Below are 23,746 nucleotides of genomic sequence, written 5' to 3' on the forward strand. Positions count from 1 at the left end.
CCAATTGGAGCTATTCCATTTTGGACGTGTTTTCTTGACTTTTTAATGAAGGCTCTTTAAATTGTATAGAAGTGGTCTCATGGTGCATAGATACAAATATTTGTTGATTTTGACATCAATTTGTTTCATCCTTTACATGCTGTGCAAAGATAATCAATTACGTACACCAATCCTTAAGAAAAGTTTGATTGAAAAGTACTTCTGAACTTATGATTCACTTCAAACAAAGTTAAATTGACAGACAGAAATTTCTGAGACCAATCTTTTCGGTTGATAAATTCAACTTTCAATAAGTTATTTTTCATTACTTTGTACGTGAGACCATTATTTGTTTCAGATGACAATCAGTTCCCTTAACAGCAGCGTCGATGACCTCAAGAGATACTGTAGAAAGCTGGAAAAGCGGAGAGAATTAGAAGACAACATAGCTGAGCTATTACACGACACTCGGACCTTCCCTGTAAACTGTCTGCCCGTTGTGAAGAAAAAGGGACCAGCGCCTCCATTGCCACCCTTACCTTCATCTCTTCCTGCTGTAGAACAAAACACGTGTGAATTTTAAAACTTTTCATTTTAATTCCGAAACCCTAATTGTCATTCCAGCCTGAGTCGTTACTGATTCATGGTCAGATTAAATTATTGTCATATGTATAGTTCCTAAAGATCTGTAGTTAATGATTTCTATTTTTATATAGTGTGCACCATTATTTGATAATTTCAATCAAAATAAGATTGGTTAATTAAACGACATTCCTGTGTTTTTCATTATTTCTCACGCTTTACTTTTTAACTGCAATTTATTCAAATTATAAATTCAAATTTAATTACCTCCTGTTATGAATTAGCAACAAGAATCAGAACCACACTCTCTTAATAGTAGTCCTGATTAATTAGCAGGGGTATTTTTAACGATTGCTCTGGTTTATAACTCTTAGATAGATATGCATGGATTTGCGCCGAAATTCTTTTTCAGCCCCTTTCTTGGACTTCTTAAAAACCGTAACCGTCTGTTTGCTTATTTAATTGGGAATTAACTCCTTTCCTTTGAAGTACTATTTAATAACCGCAAAGCAATAGCTGGGGCTATTATTGGCCTTCTCTTGTTTTTTTAATTTAGTCAAATTTTTGTTATGCCTTCGGTCATACAATTTTAACTGAATTGCACGCATGAAATCGTTTTTCCTTCTTAGTGGAGGGTGTTTTTTGTTATTCGCGCGATAGTTTTTGGTCACACGTGACTTACCTCACTCTCAAACACGAATTCTCAAATCTGGAATTGACTTTTCTTTACTTTAGTTCAAAGAGATAAAGTCGAGTGAGTGCGTGTAAATACAATTGAAGGTTATTTGAGGGCAGCTTATAGAAGCAGCAATAAGCTAAACAGATTCTTAATCAAAATATAACAGCATTTCATTGAAAAAATCATTTTGAGACTGCAGATCTACTACGCTATTGCGGCTATTGTCTTACAATCTGCCAACTATTTTATAAAGTGTGCCAAAAGTGCTTCACAGGAAGACAAGAATGCTGCTCAAACAAACTTCCTGAAAATAGTTCAAGGGCATATAAGATTTGTGTACGATATTAGAGTTGTGTTTATATATTTTTGGTTGGTTTTGGTTATCACTATGTGATTGTTGTTAAATTCCATTTGGTTTTGTTCAAGAAAATTGGTTAATTTTCAATATATTTTTTCAAACGTTTTGTCTATTGCTTTTGATTTTCTAGTGGCCGGTTTTTTTGTGTTCAGCCCCTTATTTATTGTTATTTTATAGATGTTTTTTTGCAAGGCGACACTTGAAGGCTAGGCATGGTAATTTTCACAGAAATAAATTATTCAAATTTCTGATTCGTTTCTCGCTTTTGTTTTCTTAAAACGTTTGGCGTTTCTTAAATCTTTATTTTGTCTCCGCCGGTTAATGGAGGTGCAGCCAATCGAGCCGACGTGATAAAGGTCCTTCTCGGAATGTTGGTTGGGGATATCCCTTTGGAACTTTTTAACGAGTTTCTGAAAAGAAGGTTGATCTTTTTCCTTAATATTTTCCCTCGGTTTTCTCAGTGATGCGTTTCTGTTTTCTTTCTGTCAGTTGGTAATAGTTAATTGACTGTAAATTGTCTGCTTTTGAATCTCGCTGGCCAATAGTTGCTTCGGAGTTACAACTTTTAATAAGATTTTACCAGATGCTTTACCAGTCTTTTAATAAGATTTTACCAGATGCTTTACCAGTTTCCATTGTGAAATGCTTTTCTTTGGTTTCAAAAATATTAGTATAATTAAGTGGGAGGTTCTTTTTGTCAGTGAGCGTGGTAGGTTTTTGTACTTAGAGTCTTATCTGAAATTCATTCAGCTGTGTTTTTCTAAGATATATTCAAGAGTTTTGTTACGTGTGTGTAATCGTTTTAAAATACTGGTACTACTCATTACGAGTTTTTCTCAAATATGACGTTTGTAAATATTCCGAATTTTTTTTCTGCTAATGACTTATTTGCGACGCGTTTTTCGGTCTTTGAATAATACTCCATTCGTCTAGCTTCTGAAGTTCAGAAGACAAATTTCTTGTGGGCGCGATAGGGTACTGGCTAGGAAAGAAAACCCCAGCCTTTTCATTTCCTCGCCAAATTGATGGTTATTTTTTATTAGCCGCAGTTAGCATCCTCAAAGGTTAATTTTTAGGCGCTCACCTTTTTAACAATTCGAAGTTTTATTTTATAAGGTTGTTCACGTGTTTTTCCTGCTTTTCTGTATATAAGAAGTCCAATTTGAGTTGTGAATTTAGTCACGCTCAAATATTGAAGGGAGCGAAAGAGGGAGTAGGTATGAAGCGTGTTTGTTTTTCCAACTACCTTTCAATTGGAGTGAGAAATTGGTTGTTCTGTGTTTGACACTATTAGTTGTCAGAAATGACAAGGTTTTGTTTTTATTTTTGCTCTGTTGTTTTTTTTTATCGTAGTATCATTATTGACAGGGCGCATTGGTTAGTAATGGGGCATTACTTAATCTTATAACTGTTTCCAGTTCATAGCTCGTGATTTTATAACAATATTTGTTTTGACTCTGACTCTATTTGTTCTGAAAAAATATCTAATGCATTTTTGAGTTTTGAGAATTTTTGTTGTGCTTTTTGTGATCTTTTCTTTTGTTCTCATTAGGGTGACACAGGTTGCTAATTAACAAAATCTGTATCGAAAAACGATATCAAAAACAAATCGGATACACCCATAAATCCCAATTTTAGATGCCCGCTATTTGAGTTTTGTTTCTAAAATTTTTTAACTTGATTCATACTGAGAGGCATTACAGATGTTAAGTAAAAATTCAGAGAAACAAAGTTCAAATAGAGGGCATCTAAAATTGGGATTTATGGGTGTATCCTATTTGTTTTTGATATCGTTTTTCGATGCAGATTTTGTTGATTAGCTACCTATGTCGCCCTAATGAGATCAAAAGAAAAGATCGCAAAAAGCACAACAAATATTCTCAGAAATGCATTAGATATATCTTCAGAGCAAATGAAACAAGAGTTTGTCTAATTATGAAATCAAAGTCTTGGTTAATATCTGTATTGGTTATTGGTATTGATTTTAGTCCCTGCATCCTCTCATTAAGGGACAGGAGTATGTATAACTACGAAATCCAATCAAACGTTCGATTTTAAAAATGTTATTGTAACATCAATTTTCATTGTTTTTCTGTCCCTTCAATCACAATTGGGTTTATGGGAATCAATAGCGGCTAGTTCCCGGCAATCTGCCGGGTAAGTTTATAGATATTATGCAGATATGGGATATTTTAAAGCAGTTCAAAAAAGCAGTTGAGCATATAGTCCCCCTAAGTGATTTCGGAACAAAAACTATTGGAAGTCTGTTTTGAGATTTTTTTCCGTATTCTGATTTCAATTTTAAGGCATTTAATGCTGCGCAATCAGCCTAACTCAAACCAGATCAGAAAACAAAAGCAAAAATGCAATTAAATGATAAAACCCGGTCATTAGTGTCCATTAAGTCAATGAAAGAGTAGAAGATAAGATTCGATCTGTGATGGAGAAGAGTTTGCAGTACTTGCAGTAACGCGTGAATTTTTCTTTCTTGTTTACTATCGTTTTTCCCATATAATTGAGGATAGACGAATCAATAGCGGCTATTTTGGCAGCAATTGATTCCAAGCTTGGATAGCTCTCAGTATAAGTAAGTGTCCTTCCTGTGTGATGAATCACAGTCACTCGACTTTTTCTTGATACTCTAATTTTAGTAAAAATTAAGCTGGACTCGTGGAGTTTGATTCTTGCTGCGTAATAGCTAGTCTTCTATTATATGCTAGACGCTATCCAAGCTTTAAATTTTGGGTTTTTGCTTCTTGTATGACCTTTTGTTCATTTTTGTAAATGAAAATCATGCCCCATGTTTCAGGCAAATATTTGAAGCACCTGAAACTGTGAAAGCTAACATTTTCCTTTATAAAAGCTACGAAAGCGATAGCTGAGTGAGTCTAGGTTGGTCATTGGTGAATAGCTACTAGCTGGTGGGTAGCTATTTATTTTTTGCATTAGAAACCTGGTGTTTATTGAACTCGAGGCTTTTTGCATTTGTCCGAGTGCATTCTGTTTTCATTTAAACTTCATTCTTTGTTCGGAAGTGAGAATTGTATGAGGAACTTTGACTTTTTGAATTGAACTTTGACGAAATGTTTTTCAAACTTGGACTTGTTTTTCCAACTTTGACTTGTTTTTCGAACAGTGGGTATCAACGTATAGGACCAACTATACGATGCTGGTTCTAATAAAGTGATCAAGTTTGACTCATTCATACTTTGCTACTTGCAGCTACACTGTCGCATTACTTGAAAATACCACGTCTACTATAAGCAAAATCCGAAGATGAAGCTTTGATAGGATCCCGAGACCTAATTTGAAGACATTTTACAACCTGAGTTACGGAAACATTTAAAATTTAACTGAAGTAACATCCTTGAATACTCCACGAAATGTGCCACGTAGGAGGATGTTTAGTATTGTACAACTCTATCAAATCTTATTCAAAATTAAACCCTCCAGTAAAACTGGAGCAGTTTAATTGCATCGCGAGACAGCATTAATTCAATTTATAAGCACTAGCGATGCTGAGTTGAATTGATGCTGCTTGTTATGAATATAAATGATTGTTCTGCAAGTTTTAGTGAATCTTGAAATCTCGTGAAACAAGTGACGAAAGGTTTGGAAATACAGATTTAATAAAATCTCACTTGAAAAGGGAGAACGTGCATAAAAGCGTTGAACATTCATATTGAATAAAATAAAAGGTAAAGGGTGAATAAAACCGTCTACAGTTCGGCAGGTTTCCAAGCTGCTTGACTTATTTTCTGTTAATATCGAAGAAAATGACATCAATTAACAAAAGAAGCTATTTGGAGCGTATTCATTTCCAGATGATCATGACAGATAGAAAATCAGTGATCAATCAGCTAACTGATCTTGTCAAAAAATGTAATGGTGAAGTAGCATCTCAAAGTGAAGAAGCTCCCGAAATGTCGGCGGTTTTGAAAATTGTTTTCCCAGAAAGTGAACAATTGTCAGAAGATTCCATCATGAAATTTGTATCTTCTCTGCGCAACGTGTTAGCGAGCTTTGCGAAATTGGATTCCGATGCGATATCGGTTTCTGATCAGAAGACAGTCGTGAAAAGTCTGGAAATATTTTGTGTTCTTGGAGTTTCGCCGTTTTTGGAAACAGGTTTGTTAATATGATCTGTTCGTCTTTTAATGTTTCAAATCGATGCAAAATTCCAAAACAAGCCGGTGTCCAAATCACCTTCGAGTATTATTTAAGTGTAATCTGGGAATTAAAAATTGATAGGTATTTGTTGTTAGTAACGATTAATGCGATTTTTGACATCACACAAATAGATGTTAATTATAGGAGGATCTTTTTGCTGAATGAAAGATTTGTAACCAGAATTCAATCAATACCCGACCACTTAAATTAACAAGGAGGCTCGGTAATGTGCGAACGCACATAAGGTTCCGACCCCGCTAATCCACAATTTTGGCATAATTCTACCAAATGAGGAACAGATAGAAAAACCCAAAAATCATTTTTGGGAATCCCAAAAAAAACCCAAAACAAACCCAAAAAAGCCCAAGTATTTTTCAAAAAAAAATTAGTCTGAACGAAAAGATAACTCACGAAGCAAATAACTCAGTGGAGTAAAAAATGGTGCACTAGAATGATCAGATATGCCAATTTTAAGAAAACGAGTTAAGACGAACAGCAAAATATAACAACAACAACAACAAACATTAATTACATCAAAAACTTTGTCCGTTTTAAAAAACAAAACTTAATATTATAGTCAACATACCGTCAGATAAAACTGAAACTAAACAAAATAACTTAATCACCAGAAAAGATATGGGATCAGTCCGTGAAAAGGTTTGGTAACAATTAGACAGAAAAGAACAAAAACAGTAAAGTCAAAAAGTTAAAAAATTCGCTTGTTTTTAAACAATTAACTTAAAAAAATGAAAACCATTAGAAATGAGGTAACATATCCTAAAGGCTTACAATTACCAATGCTTCTTTAGAACAGGGGTCGAAACAAAAACAGTTTGTTATTCCAATCTGACGGAGCTCACGCAGTTTGAGAGAATGAAATTGACAATTCTATCAGGTAAGACAATAAATAGTTTGATTTTTATGCTCTGAAGGGCATGAAGACCTGTTCCTTTTCAGTTTTTTATGCAGCTAAGAAGAACAAAAAAATCAACAAACAAAATTCATTTAAAACTTGCCAGAAAGCGCTGTCGAAGCCGTAAAGACATATTTTGATTGTGCCTTCTTGGAACACCGATAATGTAGCACGTGGCCATTCATTAATGAGACTAGGTAACAAGTAGACAAAAAAGAAAAAAGGGCAAAAGTAATTTTTTTTATTTTGTCTATTTTATAGACAAAATAAAGAAATTCAATTAAATTCTTCAAGAAATTGTCGAAGCCGTTAAAACGATAATCTGTATCTTTCAGGATCCTGATGTGTTGAATTGTGCCTTACTTTGAATGCCAATAATGTGATATGAGAACTGTCAATAACGTGATAATGTGACAAAACTAGAAAACGTGAGAAACTGCCAAATATTTGAAAATAAAAAAATCTGAAATCTAGTGGTATCAAAGCCAGAAAACAATAACTTCAGGCTTAAAACCGCAATAGAGGTTAAATGTTCAATTAGTAGAAAGAAGAAGCATTCTTTCTTTGCTGACACTAAGCTACAAGTTGAACAGCTTAAGAAAAAAAATAGAGGAAATGTTCATTAAGCCATTGTTTAATTTAAAATCAATTATAAAGTCAAAACGACCGTAAGCTTTCAAGTGAAAAAACTAATTGCTTTAACTTGAAGCTGCTTAGGAGGCCAATTGGACCTATCACTCCTGAGCTTTGATTTGATATGTTCTGTTCTTTAATTAATATAAAAAAGAACAGTTTTTTTTAAAAAAAGACCGACTGATTACAATCCGAATCCTTTTTTGATTGTAACATTCCAAGATTGGTCCAAAACTAGATTGGTCCAAAACTTAGTTTTTCGAATATTATAGATATAGATAATTTGTTAGTTAAAAACTCAAAAATAATATTGCGTTTCTGATAATCAACAAGTAAAGTTAGCAAAAACCGGCGAAGTTTTAATTACCGAGCACTCTCAACAGAAATTGAAGCAGGAATAGCTCCCTTTTGAGTCTGTGAAGATTGTATTAGTGCTTTTTGGGGGTGTACTTCCAGCCATATTAATCAAAGTGGACTAAAGTAGCTTAGTTTGTGCTCTTAATGAAAAAGGCTGATTTTTGAAAACTTGAGCCCAAAATAAAATCAACAACACTCTTCTTAAAAATTTTAACAAATATTAGCAAAATCGACGAAAATTTAGGCAAAAATTCCGGAAAATATGAATAAAAACAACGGAATTCACTCTACTTTTCTCAGAATTTTAGACCTCGATAACTCCCTGTACAAAACGAAAATAAAAAAATCTTTTCAATTCCATAGTCTACGCTGGACGAGCTTTCTAATGATACGAGTCTCAACTCTCTACGATGAATATATCGATCGGCGAAAATTATCTGAACAAAAAAACCCATGTGAGTATATAGTTCTTCCCCCCTTAGGAGGGGTCGGAACAAAAACAGTTTGTCATTCCAATCTGACGGAGCTCACGCAATTAGAGAGAATGAAATTGACAATCCTATCAGATAAGACAAAAATAGTTTGTTTTCTATGCTCTGACCTCGAAGTTTCCCAATTGACATTTTATTAGGTCTGCTTTACAGCGTTTGTCCGAGTTTTCGACTCATTTCAAATTCATGAAAGTACAATTAGTTTCACTCCTAATAATAATAATAAATTGTTTCCATCAGTCATTGAGTAGCTTCACAATTACCTGTACAAATACAATCACATATTTGACTGTGGAAGAGCACTATTGGGCCGATGGCCCGTTCTCAAGTGTCTCATTCAGTTTATCTGGATGAAAGTGATTCAAAATGAAAAAAAGAGGAAGCATTGTTTTTCAAGGTACCACTAAACCTAGCAGTAAAACATTATTCTGGTTTTGGAACGCCTTTGAGTAGTGATATTAAAACTCATACAACAGTCTCCTGAAGAATAAATAATCGAAACGTACAAAGGTTTAATTTTTTCGGTATTTATTTTGGCAACCCAAAAAAATTGGTCAACTGTTTCGAAATGACCTTGTCAATCATGACAAGAAAGCAACCACAATGCATGACAAAATTACTGATCAATTAAGATAGTCAAGCTTAGAATAAAAAAACCAAGTTTAAAAATAGATGAATTTGGAAACTAACCTTCTGAACTCTTTAATAAGTGTTTTGTACGCAGGTTTGGAGCCATGAAAGCAAAACTTTTTGCTACAGCATGCTAGAGATTGATATCTAATTTGCCTTTGAAACAATTTGCAAAATATAGTGTCCTTTAAACCGTTGATCAAAGAAACGATAACTAAGCAGAACATTGAGGTAGTTGTTTTATGTGTCCGAACACAGTAATTAAGTGCTCTCAAAGGAAGTTTGAAGCCATTATTGTAGTCGAGTGTTAACGGTTTTTGATTGTTTGACTTTTTAGTTTGCTTGACATAAATTACTCTGTCACAATTTTTAGCAATTACTCAAGTGGCGATAGCTTACTACTGTAACTTAAATGAAAAAAAAATGCGCAAATTGGGTTCATTTCTTTTCAAAAATCGTCATTGGTTTACAAAAATCTCTAATAACTTAACAAAGTTATTTGGAGCCCCTTAGGGGACTCATTGTTCACTCACAGCCTGCCCTGACTTTCGCAGGCTTAACTAGAAACGAGCCGCACAATTGTTTGAAAGCAATTGCTCAGACGTCCGACCGATGTTTTGATCCCATAACAGTAGTCCCACTTTGAGTCGTTTCATGGCTACCGGTTATGTCTGTTGTGTGTTTCTTATGAAAAAGTTTTGCTTGATCCTCCTGACTTTATGAATGACTTTTATTTCTCCTGACTTTTTTCCCTTCATGGCAATTTCTTTCTAGAAGTCAGTTTAATTGTGCGCCAAAGTTAGTTTCATTTTTTCTCTACAAATTTTGCTAACGGCTCACTGAGTAAAGCCACTTCTTACGCCCTTCCCCCGCCTGAATAGGGATAGAAGAGAAACTCGCTCCCATTAGTTGTTCGAGAACTATTTATCTGATGTTAGTCATTATCTTTAAGGGATACACGTTTATTTTTTCGTTTTTCCAATAATTTCAAAATTTTGATTACTTCGAAAAAACCCAGGCAAAAGGGAACTGAATCAAGCTATAGAAAAGCTTTTTGAAAACCACTAAATTGTTCTTTAGTTGCTACTGATGAAAGCTGTTGACACCAATAATTTCTTTTTGATCAAGAATTACAAAATATGTACCTGATTAACAGGAGACTTGATCAAAAGAGGTCTACTTTTCAGTCGCCCCTGTTTAAGTCAGAGAGTTTTACAGTTTAAAAAAATACTACACGTGTTCATTCTTTTGGATTAAATACTAGCTCTTCAAATTATGATATAATTTTGAAATTTCTTTTAATGTAGTCGAATCAAGATCTTTCCTAATTATTCCATTTCCTCTTAAACATTATACAACTCTTTAGCTCTGTATTTCACTGAAAAAGGTTTAACTTTCTTCTTGAATCTAGGTTCAGCAAGCAATTTGCAATCAGTCTATCTTGTATTATAATTGTTTGAGTCAAAATTGAACAATTGTCGCAGAACTCCTCACTGTGAGGCTTGTTTTTGGTCTGGAGCTCAAATTGCAAAAGCTCGGGTAACAAATGAAGCCTGTGTATTCGTAACACTTGGAGTATTTTAACAATAAATCGTTGTAGTTAGCTTACTTTTTTCTGAAATGAATAAATTTAAAGATTTTCTATAATATTTTTTAGTGTTGACAGCGGTGATTTGTACCTGCCGCAACCACTACCACGAATACATATTGAATGATATGCTTAATATTTCTGAAATAATATTTAATCGTTTGATATTTGGGAACATAATGTCTATGCTTTGAAATAACACCAAATTGTCTGGATAGCTTTTGCTTTACATAATCGATGTAAGTATGGATCTAATGAAAAAAATTACAGAAAGGTATAGGAATCAGAAGCTTGAACTTGTTGAAATCTTGTATTTGAAACTTTCTTGTATTTGAAACGAAGGCAAATAATGCTTTGTGAAACTATTGATTTGATGAATGCTTTCAAAAAATTGATATCATAAGTTCATTGAAATTGATTTTATTTTGCAATATAAATCATTGGTCAATAATAAGCGATAAATATATCATTTGGATCTCTTAGTAAAGGTGTAGCGTGCTGAAACAAGATAAAATTTACGCCCACTTATAGTAGTGTATATACTGCATTACTAGCAGCTTTCTGCGGGAAATATCTTAATCAGAAATGGAGGCTTCAGAACAGAAAGTATCCGTCATTCCAAGGTACATGGAACAAAAGTGCAATCTATGAACGTTATGAAATTGTTTTGAGTTGGAAGACAGTGAGGAGTGTTTCGTTGTCAACGGATAAAGAATAGAAATCAATTCGATTTAGAGATTTGCACGATAGTCTATGTATGGTCTCTTGGAAATGTAAAGAACACAATTATTGATTGATACAAATTTTACATTTCGTACTCGAGTTTTGACTTGCGCGTTGTCCACTGCTAAAGCGTGTCTTGCAATGGGTAAGATAATGAGAACAGCTTTATTGCAGGAGTGGGTATTCCAATGTCATCCAGATGCAAATTGGCATCAGAAGTCTCCTCATCACTCAAAAATATTTCTTCATCTCCGATTCAGAGTGTGAAACACCTCGAGTTCAACCTCAAATGTCTGTCAACGTTAATTTGGTCTGATTCTTGTGGCTACTTTCTCTTCAATAAATTTCTGCCGGAGTTCCTTGCTGGTGTCATGCAACTTGTCTTTTCTCCTTTGTGTCGCAAATTGTTGACCACTGATCAGCAAGCATACGATCGACTATTCTTCTGTACCGAATTGGACAAGTTAATGAAAAACTCTTTCAAACCGGTGCTACTTTCCGAACTGTTTGTATTGCAAGGTTGTCACAAAGGTAAAGGGGAACTCTCTGAGGGGTTCAACGTATCATCTGTCCCAGACTCCAAAATCCAAAGAGTAAAACTTCCTAATGCTCCGGTTTGGTTACGCAACGCCTGTGGAAGAGTGATATCCGATACATTGTGGTCAGATTCGAAGACGGGAGTTTTGTCGTTGCTAGACACTGTCCTCACAGATAATAATGACTTCAAAGCCGTGGATGTTATGGCGTTAACACGTATTGATGCGGTTGCAGATATAGTTCTCACAGTCCCGAAGCACAAAGTGAAAGACGATTATCTCAATTTAGTTGTTCCTCAGATTTGGGCAATATTTTGCCAGTGTTGCTCAAAAGTCACTTCCTTGAACTCTGAACAGGCGCTAGAAAACTACAAAAAGTTTTCAGTTACTGCAATTTACAAGCTATATCATAAACACAAAAGTTTCTGGGAGTCGTTCGTGTTATCGAAATTTAATGACGAAGAATTAACAACACAAACTGAAGTCAAAGTAGCTGAAACGATAACGAGCGAAAGAACGCACCAGATAGTGAATTGGTTTGATCTGCTGTTATCAACTCCGGTGCGAAGTGATAACAGTTCGTTCAAAATTGAAGTTATCGATTCCCTTATCAAGAGTTCTGCGTTTGCTGTACTCTTTCAATTTGTTTGGCAGTTCTACTCCAGTAACGTGAAACAGCCATTGTGCAAGAGGGCTATGAAAATTGTATCCGATATGATTTGTGCCTGCACGATGGCTCTGATTGTTCTAAACGACTGGCTCCACATGATCTGCAGCTCAGGTGTTTGGATTCAGTTTGAATTCTCCAAAGGCAATACTCTCACAGGTAAGCATGCTAACTATGGAATGTTATGAGATCAATTTAAGTCCGGGATATTACCAAGCTTCGTTGAAACGGGATTTCACCCACTATTTTCTGTTTGCACACAAGAAAGTACTCAATGGCAATCCTGGTTTGGACTGTTTTTACCATTATGACTGTTTAAACATACACTTTGTCACCATTTCAAAGAGATATGGTGGTGATATTTAAGATTCGGGCATTTTCTATTGATCTTTTTAATTGCTCTCAACCGAAGTTTGCAACAATTATATTAGTCCTGTCGGTCTTATACGATTTTTCGCTTGACCGATTTTGCGTCTGACGCTTTTGATTTTTCGTCCTCAAAAACGGGATAAACAGGTAGCGCCCAGCGTGCATTAAGTGCTCTTAGAGCCTTTCAGCTCTGTTTCAGCTCAAACTGTTTTGGAGACTTATACTTGTACTTATGGTGTGAAGGGCGGTTCTTAGAGGTTGACAACCCCCCCCCCCCCCCCCCCTGTTGACCCCCACCCCCACTATTGCCGCCAACCCCCGCCGCGCTGTCCCCCCCCCCAACCCAGTGTCCCCCAATCAGCCCCGGGTGCCCCCACGTGGCTAGCTACTGACGAAGCCAACCGCTCGCCGGTCGTTTGAGAGCAATTCGCCCGACGTTAGTCGGTTATGTTTCAATAACTGTACACATCGTATAGCGAAAAAGAATGATACCATTTGGAATATCTTGAAGCGTATTCTTTCGACTTGGGATCTATAGTGATGTTCTATTCAACCGTTAATTTCTAATCTTAGTAGTTATGTTTCAGCAAGTTTCATCTCTAGAACAGGCGCAAAATGTAAAAAGCTCTTATTAGCTTGCTAAACTTAATTTATTTACTATTTACGGTCCTCGAAATTTTGCTACTTTTTCTATTGCGTTATTATTTTTAACCAACCGTAAACAAAATTTATCAATTGTTCAAGGTTGTAAGTGTTTGAAGCTGTAATAAAAGTGCTGAGCACCCAGACATAAAAGAAAATTTGAAGCGTTTTGATGAGAATTTAAAATGCACTCGATTAAAATTTGGGAAATTAGAGTGCTGGTCAAGTTCTAACTATAAAAGTTCGATACTAGGAGGCTCGTTTATGTGCGTTCGCGCTTGATGCTTTGACCCGAGCTGATCTACATTTTTGACTTAATTGTCAACCAAATGAAGAGATAACAAAAATAGATGTTTGAGTTTTAAAAAATCGTTAAAAACCTAATGTTACGCACTGAAAATAGATGTTTGAGTTTTAAAAAATCGTTAAAAACCTAATGTTACGCACTGATTTTTAGAATATGAATCTACGGTGTTATTGAGGTAAATTTGAGAGATAACTTGGAATAATTATTGTCATTTTCAAGGACTTATTTAGATGTTTCACAGTAAGATTTTTAGCGGATATATTTTTAATAAAATTAGCTAGTAACAGCCTTTTACTGAGCGGTTCGGATGCATGATATATCCTCTAGTTTGCCTTGTATTTTAGAGTTTTGTTAGCCTCAATTTCTACTCTAACAAAGTCTGTCAAACTTGGAAGTTTTAAGAGAATTTCCAGTTCAATCCTTTTAATTATATCAGAAAATAAAGATAAAGTTTCAATGAAAGAATAAGAAGTTTAAGTTTTTGCTGAGTTTTATTAGCAACTGATAGTCAGGTTGTTTCTCCGGTGTTCTGGTGATCCTAAGTTCCGCAGGACTGTGCCTCGAGTTGTATTGGCCCTTCGCAAATATTTACTGACCTACAAGTTGGGCAATTTCCGGCTTTTGTACGTCTCTTAATGTTTGTTAAGTACATATACAAGTTCCGTATTAGCACCTACTTTATCAGAATAATTACTTCACCAAGTACATAATCTCTCATGAAGTTATTTACTATTTATGCGAATTTATCTTCAAGAAACTCAAAAAAGTAAATATTGAGGCTTTTAGGCACTTGATATGTTTGCTAGTAAAACTGTCAATCTGTGGTTGTTTCTCATAAACATAAACAAATTTGGGGTTACAGGCCTAGATGGAAATACTGGCTATATATGGCCTTGAAACTAAATGAATATTAATTAATATAAAGCACTTAATTATGGATATTTTAAGGAATATCATCACGTAACTATGAGGAACGAAATAGGGGCGTGACACTACCGTGCTTTATGAAAATTTTCCATGAAAATTTTAGGGAAAGAACTGGGTTTTAAAATTTTTCTATAAAACATATAATCTGCACGAGTATGAGGTTATAAACATATTTTTGTTGGAGCCACCCAATTTATGTTTTCTCTGAAAAGAGTTTTTGAACAAAAGCTTTTAAGTTAAAATCAATTAAGGAAGTTAAGAGAAATGAAGTTTAAGCTAAGACAAATTGAGATAAAGGTGAAAATAAAGAGGGTTAAGACAAGATTAAAAGCTTTGAAGGAACATTAAGGATGTTGAAGATGCGCTATTTCAGAATAAAGAGTGGGAACATAATTTAAAGTTAAGGTTAAGAGAATAACGGGAATTAGCACTGGAAATAATTATGGTTATTTCACTGAATAATGGCTCTAAACTTTGAATAGGGTAACACATTTGAACTGGCTGAATAAATGGTTTAAAGCACTGGTAAATTTTGGGGAATGAAGCACTAATTTGATTATTTAAAGCACTGATGGTTAGAACTTAATGAGTGAAGGGACACTTAATCGGTCAAAAGATTAATACTTGTTGAACTATATAAGACTTTCAAGAGCTCAAAGTATACTTTCCTCTCAGGTTTGAGCTTGGTTTTCTAGTTCATTGCCTGTGTTGAATCGGTCCATGGAGTTGAGTGACATGGTAGAAGTTGCAGGCATGGAATTTCGTCGTTGTCATTTGAGGGTTCCAAGTTCTTCTGGAGAGTTGACTGTTGGCGGTTGGTTTAGTTGTTTGGCTAGAGTTGTAACAACGTCTTCTTTCAGATGTTTTGGTACGGAAACTACTGGGTTTAGCGGTACATTGGTTCCGTTAAGCTTCATGAAATTTGGCACCATTCGTCGTACAAAGGCTACTTTATGGTATAAGTACATGAAGAGAATACGTAAGGCTAGATTTCCGATAAAGACAATGATTGTTAGCGAAAGAGAAAGTTTGATCGGAACGTAAGATTCAAATTGTCAATTAGTGCTGGTTTATATGATTTCATTTCAATGGTAATGGGCTTCGCTATATCATCAACTGATTCTGTTGATAACTTTCGATTGGAGAAAATGAATTCTGTTTTAACTTTCTTCAATAAATCTAGATTTGCTTCAGTGCTTGATTCATACTTCGGAAGTTCGTTTATGTTCGGAGCTGAGTCAATTAAATGTGCAAGTGGATCTGGCGGTTTTACATTGATTCTCTTCGCTGGAAGATACTGACAACTTTGTAAATCAGCTCGAATTTTAATGTGGTCACTGAACATTGTATGTCCACATTTTAATGTGATTAAACAGATGTTACAACCTTTATGAGGAATGTTGGTGTGTCGGCCATTCTCGTCCGTACCAATCTCACTAAGGGTAAAATCACTTGAAGCTGATGTTAAGAGCCAAATTCCGTATCCAAGATTCTGTGCTCGTTCTGGGTTAGGTAACACAACCTTCTCTGTGTCACATATTTTCAATGCTGTAATTGCATGATGAAACTTGAGGGTTGCTAATAACGAGGAGAATCCAAGGTGGGTTTCCACTGTCTCATGACAGATTCGGTATCGCGGCGATCCAAGACAGTTGTCATACTGAGTTCTCGTCAGTACTGTAGTTTCCATCTGTCCTTCTGAGATTGCTAAGTACTCTCCCTCGATCACCCATTGTAAGGCGTCTACAGAGTCCTTCTGGGGCATAGGGATTACATTTGCACGATAAACTTCAAACACTGTCTGGCTAGAGGCTAGGGGAATGGCTAATGTCAGTAAAGTCCGTCTTTAACTGTCGAAATCTCTTGTACTAATTTCGCATCGTAGTACGAAAGTATGTCAGTCATGGATATTGCCAAACTTAGACGATTTGGGGCGTTCTTTTGGCTATCATGGACTGCATCCAGGAACTTTATCAAAGATTTTCGCGGTACTGAAGAGATTGGAAGACGTTTATCGAGTAAAGTAGGAATAGCATTTATAACATTAATTCGAAAAGAATATAAGGCCGCTCGATAACTTTTAATATCTGCATAAAGAGTAAGGAGTAATGATGCTGCTGTGTCAAAGTTAAAGTTCAATTGTTGTTGTGTTGCTTGAATTTTCATGCATGTTGCTATTGCGTTCAGATTGTGGTCTACAATTGCGAATTGTTCCTCAACTAGTTTCCAGTTTCTGTTCTGGTTTTCTTGCATTTCGTTTTGAACTTTATAAACCTTTGCAAGTTCGTCAGCAACTAGAAAGAATTTCTCATCTGTTTGTGCGCCGATTTCCATGACATAGTCGTTGAGGCTATTAAAACTGTTTGCTAATCGATCGATATTTTCAGCGTTTTGAGACGTTCGTTGGCATGAGCCGAAAATTCTTGTGATTCCACCGCATCCTCCGCTGCTCATTGCTATTCCTGGACCAAAGAGTCCAATTCCAGCGACTGCGGCTGCTATAACAAGCGAGGCGGCTCTTTTCTGTCTGTTTCGGGGGTCCTCTTCGACTCTGGTGAGGAGTTTTTCAGTATCATTGCGTAGTTTAAAGACTTCATTTTCGGCTTCGATTGTTTCGTTGAGGATCTTCGAGTAAAGCCAGTCAACATTGAAGACTTCTGTCTGGTTTCGGTACGTAGTACTGTGCGTCATGTTGCAGAACTCTGATTGTGTTATCCATTTCTTTGAGAGTTCAAGAAGTAGGGTCTCTACCTGTTGTCGTACTGTAAAGTTATACCGCGGAAACGGTACTAGAAAATCTGCATTGATAAACTTCTCAGTAATAAGCATCTTTCCTTCCTCGTGGAAGATTATTCCTTGGGCCAACGCTTCTTCTGAATTGATCGGCGTCTCAAAAGTGGGGCCGAAAAGTACGAGATTCAATAGAATTGTAAGTAACATTTTCGTGTTTCAATAATAACAACTATGTTTCAGGACAATTTTCTGCTGATGTGGCTCTTCTGGGTGTTGGGTGTTCAACTGGTTTCTGGTTGGCCTTCCTGTGTTTATTTTCTCATTTTTATTTACTGTACTCAGGCTTCTAGTTCTAGTTTTCTCAATATGGCACTTATTTATGTGATATTTATTTGTTTCAGGTGTACTCTTGTACTTTTGGGTCATGTGTGTTGATGTGTTTGTTTATTGATATTACTACTAAATATGGTGTTTAAACATGTTGAAGTGTGGTTATTTGGTTGACTGATGGGTGTGTGATGATGGGGATGGTGGTTGGGGGGGTCGAATTTTGCAGTCTTTACATGTTTTTTCGAGTTTTTCAGGGAGTAAATAGGGGAAAATGGGACAGATAGTGAGTATTTAGCTAATAATTTGATGTCAGTGGTAGTAGTGACTGATTGTTATGGCTTTTCAGAGTTGTTTGCGTGTGTTATCAGTTAGTGCCTGAATTTGCTGAGTGATAAGGGTGCGCTGATGGAAATTAACTAGTTTCAGTTCGATTGTTTTGATTATCGTGTAGTGTAGTTGCATTTATTGGCGAGTTTTTACTTATTATCTATCGATTGTATTTTTGATGGCTGGTTTTTCTGCTGGGCCTAAAAGCTGTAGTGTGTGTGAGCGTGTGGTAACATTTTAATTGCGGTGTGTGACTTTATAATGATATATTTATGAAAGTGCAAAATTGGTGACCTAACGACATTTTTGATTTTTGAGCATTAGCTTTACTTTACTTGTGAAATACTGGTTATAAACTGGTTCTAATGGTTCTTGGTACTGGTCCTGGTTGTTAGCAGCATTTGTGTGTACTTTGAACTGGTTTAGAAGAGTATTTGGTACTAATTTTCACATGTAATTTTTTCGTAATTTATGTCATTTTTCCACATCAAGACTGGTGTTGCATATATGTGAATTTTTCAATTTTTATTGAATTTTGGGCAAAATTTTTGGCTTGGCCCACTCGGTAGGCATCGCTGGGGAACAACTATGCTAAAAATTCAGGTTTTTGGGCACTTTTTGGTCAACTTTTTTATTCATGTTTGAGAAAACGAAAAATGCGAAAATTTGAGGGCTCCAGCGTCACTCAAATTTTTAATTGCTCCAATCGGGCTCAAAATTGGCAAGTCGCTTCTGTGGCTCAAAAAACGCTGCAGCGAAAAATTTGGCGCAATTTGAGCATTTTTCGCAAAGTTATGACTGATTTCGTAATCTGAACCTGGCTATTTTTGAATCATGAAATTTCGGGCTGAATAAGTCATCACTGTTCATACATTATCAGCATTGAATGGTTAAAATGGTACTGTCTATGCTTGGTACTAATGTATATTACTGAATTATAGGGTTTGAAGCTATTTATCGGGTCAGAACATTGATTTTTACGTCCAAAATGCTAATTTTCAGATATGATTTTTCCACTAATTGAGTTTCTTCGAGACATGTGTCAGTCTGGTGATTCTCTAGTGGCCTAAATCAGGTGCTAAATGTTAGTACTGATATCTGTGGCTATCAGAGGTAGCATTTTGGTAGCTTTGAAGTTGATTAACTTGTGTTTGGTGCCAGTTTTTCTGTGAAATTTGCTAGATTTTTACTTGTGAAGCATCATGTTTGATGAATAAGTTGACATAGATTGAAGGTATTTGCTTTTTGACAGGAATTGTGGGTCATAATAGTGAATACTATGTTAGTGGCAGCTATTGGTGCAGTTTGGTGCATGATTTGACTTTATTATGTGGAGTTTTTCACTTTATAATTTTGGGCTAAGTTTGATCAAATATGTGCAGTTTTTGATTTTTTTTTCACTTTTTTCAACATTTATAAAATTTCTGTGCAATTGTATGGGTTTATTGGGCTTGGACAACTAATAGAGAGACTGAATATTTGATATGGGCTCATAAGTCGGCTATTTGGTACTATTTTTCTGGTCTAAATCTGGCTCTATTTTGACGAATTTGAGAAGAGTTTGGTAGGCTTCAGTTTTTTGCTATTATTTCAACATTTTACTTAACAATTTTCAAAATTTGATATGGGCGTGTAGAGCTTGAGCATACGGGTGTTTTAAGCTAATAATATCGGGTTTTCTATCAATATTTTGGATTTTATGAACTTGTTCGTAAATTTTCAAAAAGTCTCCAAAATTGAGGGCCCCAGCGTCACTCAATTTTTAAAATGCTTCGATTGAGCTCAAAATTGGTGAATCGCTTTATCGGCTCAAAAAACCCTGCAGCGCAAAAATTTTGGGCCGTTTTAACTATGTTCTCACGAGTTACAACGTTTTTGCTTCAGTGAACCTGGGTTTTTTGAAAAGGCTCAGATAGTGGACAGGTTATTGGCTATGAGGCTATGAAAAACTTGTTCAGAATGGTTGCTATGGTTGGACTGCTCATGAGTAAGGCTAACTGAATTAACAATAAAATTGGATATATTCAGGTATTAAGATGCATTTCTGATCACCTTTTTTGGAAATTACACTCAATTTTTTGTGATTTTCGCTACTTTGGCAGTCTTTTCTCAGCTTGTATTGGCACTAGGGGGTTGGGAGTGCATATTCTGAGAGCCATAGATGTGGGAGTGCCGATGGTATAGTTAATTGCTGTCAGAAGTTAATAATTTTGACTATAGTGGGAAATAATTGATTTTTTTCTGACAAAATTGTGGCAATTTCGGAGCTTATTTGGGTTTAAGTCTTCATGGTTGATACTGGGGTGAGCTGGGACTGGTTTTTATGGTACTACGAGGCTAGTGGGGGGTTGCACCAGGGTTGTGGGGGTATAGGTGGCTTTAATCGGGTCAGGTAGGAAATAAAATGACAAATTTTTTGAAGCGGTGGATTGAAGCAGAAGCGCAATTTTCGTTTTTTCGTCATTTTTCAACATATACTTGGAAATATTGGGTTTTAATGGTTGTTTGAGGTTGTACCATGTAGGTGGCAGCTGGGAGTAGCTGCTGGAGGCATTTGGGACAGTCTTTGGCATATTTTTGGGATATAATTTACACTACACTTTAATCAATTTTAACACATTTTGGTAGTGTTCAGTATTTTTGTCATAAATCAACTTTTATTAATTTTTGGCGGGATTTTTGGGAACTGGGATGTCAAGCGTGAGCAGTAGGATGGTCTAGGTCTGTAAAATGGGTCAATTGGGGATTTTTGTAGGAGTTATCATTGAATTCGAGCGGATTCGAAAAGTGCCAGAAATCGGGGGCTCCAGCGTCACTCGATTTTTAAAGTTGTTCAAATCGCTTCAAAATTTGCATGTCGGTTCCTCGACTTGAAAAATGCTGCAGCGCAAAAGTTTGGAATGATCGGGGCATTTTTCACAATTTTATGATTGTTTTTCTGAGGTGAACCTAGGATTTTTGGAAAGGTCAACTTTGGGCTAAGTTTTTGATACCTAGAGCGGGTTAATTATAGCTGGGATCGCTTCTACTGGATGAGGGCTTTTCAGGACAATAGGTTGATCCAGGTTCAGACAAGTAGTTCTTGAGATATATCAAAATAACTGGGATTTAAGGTCGAAATTTTTCCAATGTTGGGCGATTTTTGGACTTTAGGGCTAAGTTGCTCAGGCTTGTTGGGCTTTTGGGGCAAATTGAGGGTACTGCTAGACAGTACTGGGTCTGTACATGCTAATGGATGTAGATGGTTATGGGTAGAGGGTCGAAGACTTGACATATAAGCTCAAAAATGATATTAAAATCTAATTTATCATAGCCACTGGCGAGTTTTGGAAGACCTAAGTGTGAAATTCCTGCATCTATTACTATTTCTCTCAGTTCATAAAGACTTGCTAATACAGATTCGTATGTGGCTTTGTGGTAGTACCTAAATTTAGTAACTAAACTGAAGATATAACGTTCGGAAATGGGGTCAAAGTAGATTAAAACTGAGCCAATATCTGGTGGATATCTGAGTCTAATTACACTTGGGGCTGCTGGGTACCAGCTTTTGACTTGTCGGGCTAATACCTTTGCCATTGCAAGGTCTGCTGATATACAGTATGCAAAAGAGTGTGGAGAGTATAAGATATCTGTTGGTGAACTTAGATATGTTGCTTTTATTTCTTGACTAAAATGATTTAAGTTTTGGTTTGAAGAGCCTGGTGAAGAGTTTTTTGTTTGAGATCTGGTTACTGGTCTATATGCTGAACTGCTGGGCTTTTTCCCTGAGTATTTTGCTATGCTAGCTCTAACTTGATCTAATTTTGTCTCTCTACTTTGTATATTTGATTGTTTTGCTGCTTGTGCTGGTGCTTTTATTGCTTCACGTTTTTCTTCTTGTTCTAGTCTAGCACGTGCGTTTTTTGGTCTAGGACTGCCTGATCTTTTAACATGGTTGGTGATGTAAGGGTTTGATCTATCTTCATCGTGTAACCATATTTGTCTAGTTATTTTAAATCCTTGAACATTTTTCTTCTGTTGATATTCTGGTGATTTGAAAGCGTTTTTCTCTGGTTTTCGTTTAGGGTGATAAGGGTGGGCTCTTAATTTTCTGTCAGTTAACGCAAATTGTTCTTCACGTGATTCTGGAGGCGATTCAATGTCTAATGGTACTATTGATGGTTGAGGTTGTTGAGCTGGTAGGAACATTTCGAGCTGATGAGGATGATACTAAAGGAACACGAACTTCTGGTTCTTGCTGTCTGATTTTGTCAGCAATTAACGGCTCAACCGGTATTCTAGCTATTTGTTCAGCATCTAGGTTCAGGTCAGCTAGATTTTCATCTGAACTGCTATTTTCAAATAAATTAGGAATTGCTTCGTCTGAACTTGAAGAATCAAATACTGGAAGATGGACTGGGGCTGTTCGTGGTCTAACTGCTGGTGCTACTACCCTTGGGGGGGGGGGCCAGTGGTGCTGCTGCTGCAGGTTCTGCTAATGGTCCACCTAGGGGAACATTTTTGGTCACTTTAACTGGGTCCTGTTTCACTTTTGTGGATTGTTTTATCTCCTTTTCTTGTTCGTTTATCAGTTCCGGGATATGTTTATCAAATAATTCCGGTTCCATGTGTTGTCTTCTCGATGGATCAGGTTGAAAGTTTACAGAGTTAACGACTTCGAGGTCTTCAGGATTTTCACTTGGTTTAATTGGTTTCAATCTGATGCGATGAACACATTGTGTGTAATTCGTATTTACTTTTCGAATGATGTAATTAGAGTCAGTAAGGACTTTTTCCACTTTATACAGCGGTAGCCATTTCTGAACTTGAGAAGCTATTACTGTTGGTTGCTCTAGTAGCTTAGGATTCAAAGGTAAACAGAATGATTTCTCCGGAGTCGGTTAATACTTTTTTTACTTCAAGTATGCAGTCGTCAGTTTTTCTTTGTTTTCTCCGAACTTTTGCATCATTGCATCTTGCAGTTCATCGACAAAATCCGAATTTACTGCTACTGCATCCATTAATTTTCTGGAGAACCTAATGTCAGGGGGCTTCATAGGTTCTCTGCCATGGAATAAAGTTGAAGGACAACAATTTGTCGCTGAGTGATAAGAAGTATTATGAATGAATGTTGCCAGGGGAACATATTTGTGTCAATCTTTCCATTGTTCCTCAGTATTGAGCTTCAATATTCTTTTTAATGGTCCATGAGATCGCTCTACTGCTCCAATAGTTTGAGGGTGCTCTAGTGAGGCATGTTTCAACTTTACTTCTAATAAACTTGCTAACTCTGACATTAATTCTGAAGTAAAATTTGTTCCTAAGTCACTAAGTATTGTTTGAGGAATGTAGCTGTGTTGGAAGAACACCTTTACTAGTTCTCGGGCTACTGTGTCAGCATATCCATTCGTTAATGGAACTGCAAATAGATACTTTGTGAAGACATCTATTCCACTCAAAACATACTTATATTGTGAGGACTTTAGGGGGCCTACTAAATCGATTTGGAGCACATCTCCCGGATATGATTGTAGTGAACTGACTGGTTGCAATTTTGGTGTAATTTGGTTTTTTGGTACTCTGTTAAGTTGAAGACAAGTGAGGCAGTTTTTAATGAAACTAATAAAATGTTCAGTGAAACCTGGATAATAGAATCGCTTTCTGAATTCTTGAATTGTTGCTTTAATGCCTAAATGACCTGCTGTTTGTGAATTATGGAGCCTGTATATAGTCTCTTTCCACAAATGCTTAGGTACACAGAATTGTTTATGAAGTACTTTTCCAGTATCATCATAAAAATTCCGGTATAAGACATTCCCTTCAAGA

At 36.1% G+C, this 23,746-nt stretch overlaps 2 protein-coding genes across 2 annotated transcripts in view; both read left to right on the top strand.

Moving 5' to 3' along the window:
* The window catches only part of LOC142339760 (uncharacterized), a 107,838-nt gene extending 107,003 nt beyond the window's left edge, over positions 1–835 (top strand). The window contains exon 21 of the mRNA XM_075390020.1: positions 338–835. Coding sequence (XP_075246135.1) covers positions 338–562 — 225 coding nt within the window. The 3' untranslated portion in view covers positions 563–835. The remainder of the gene's footprint in view (positions 1–337) is intronic.
* A 4,591-nt stretch (positions 836–5,426) lies between these two features.
* LOC142339802 (transport and Golgi organization protein 6 homolog) overlaps positions 5,427–23,746 on the top strand; it is a 43,031-nt gene continuing 24,711 nt past the window's right edge. The window contains exons 1-2 of the mRNA XM_075390087.1: positions 5,427–5,726; positions 11,278–12,465. Coding sequence (XP_075246202.1) covers positions 5,429–5,726; positions 11,278–12,465 — 1,486 coding nt within the window. The 5' untranslated portion in view covers positions 5,427–5,428. The remainder of the gene's footprint in view (positions 5,727–11,277; positions 12,466–23,746) is intronic.

Source organism: Convolutriloba macropyga, chromosome 1 (genome assembly GCF_964194025.1).
Source record: "Convolutriloba macropyga chromosome 1, txConMacr16.3, whole genome shotgun sequence".
Lineage (NCBI taxonomy): Eukaryota > Metazoa > Xenacoelomorpha > Acoela > Convolutidae > Convolutriloba > Convolutriloba macropyga.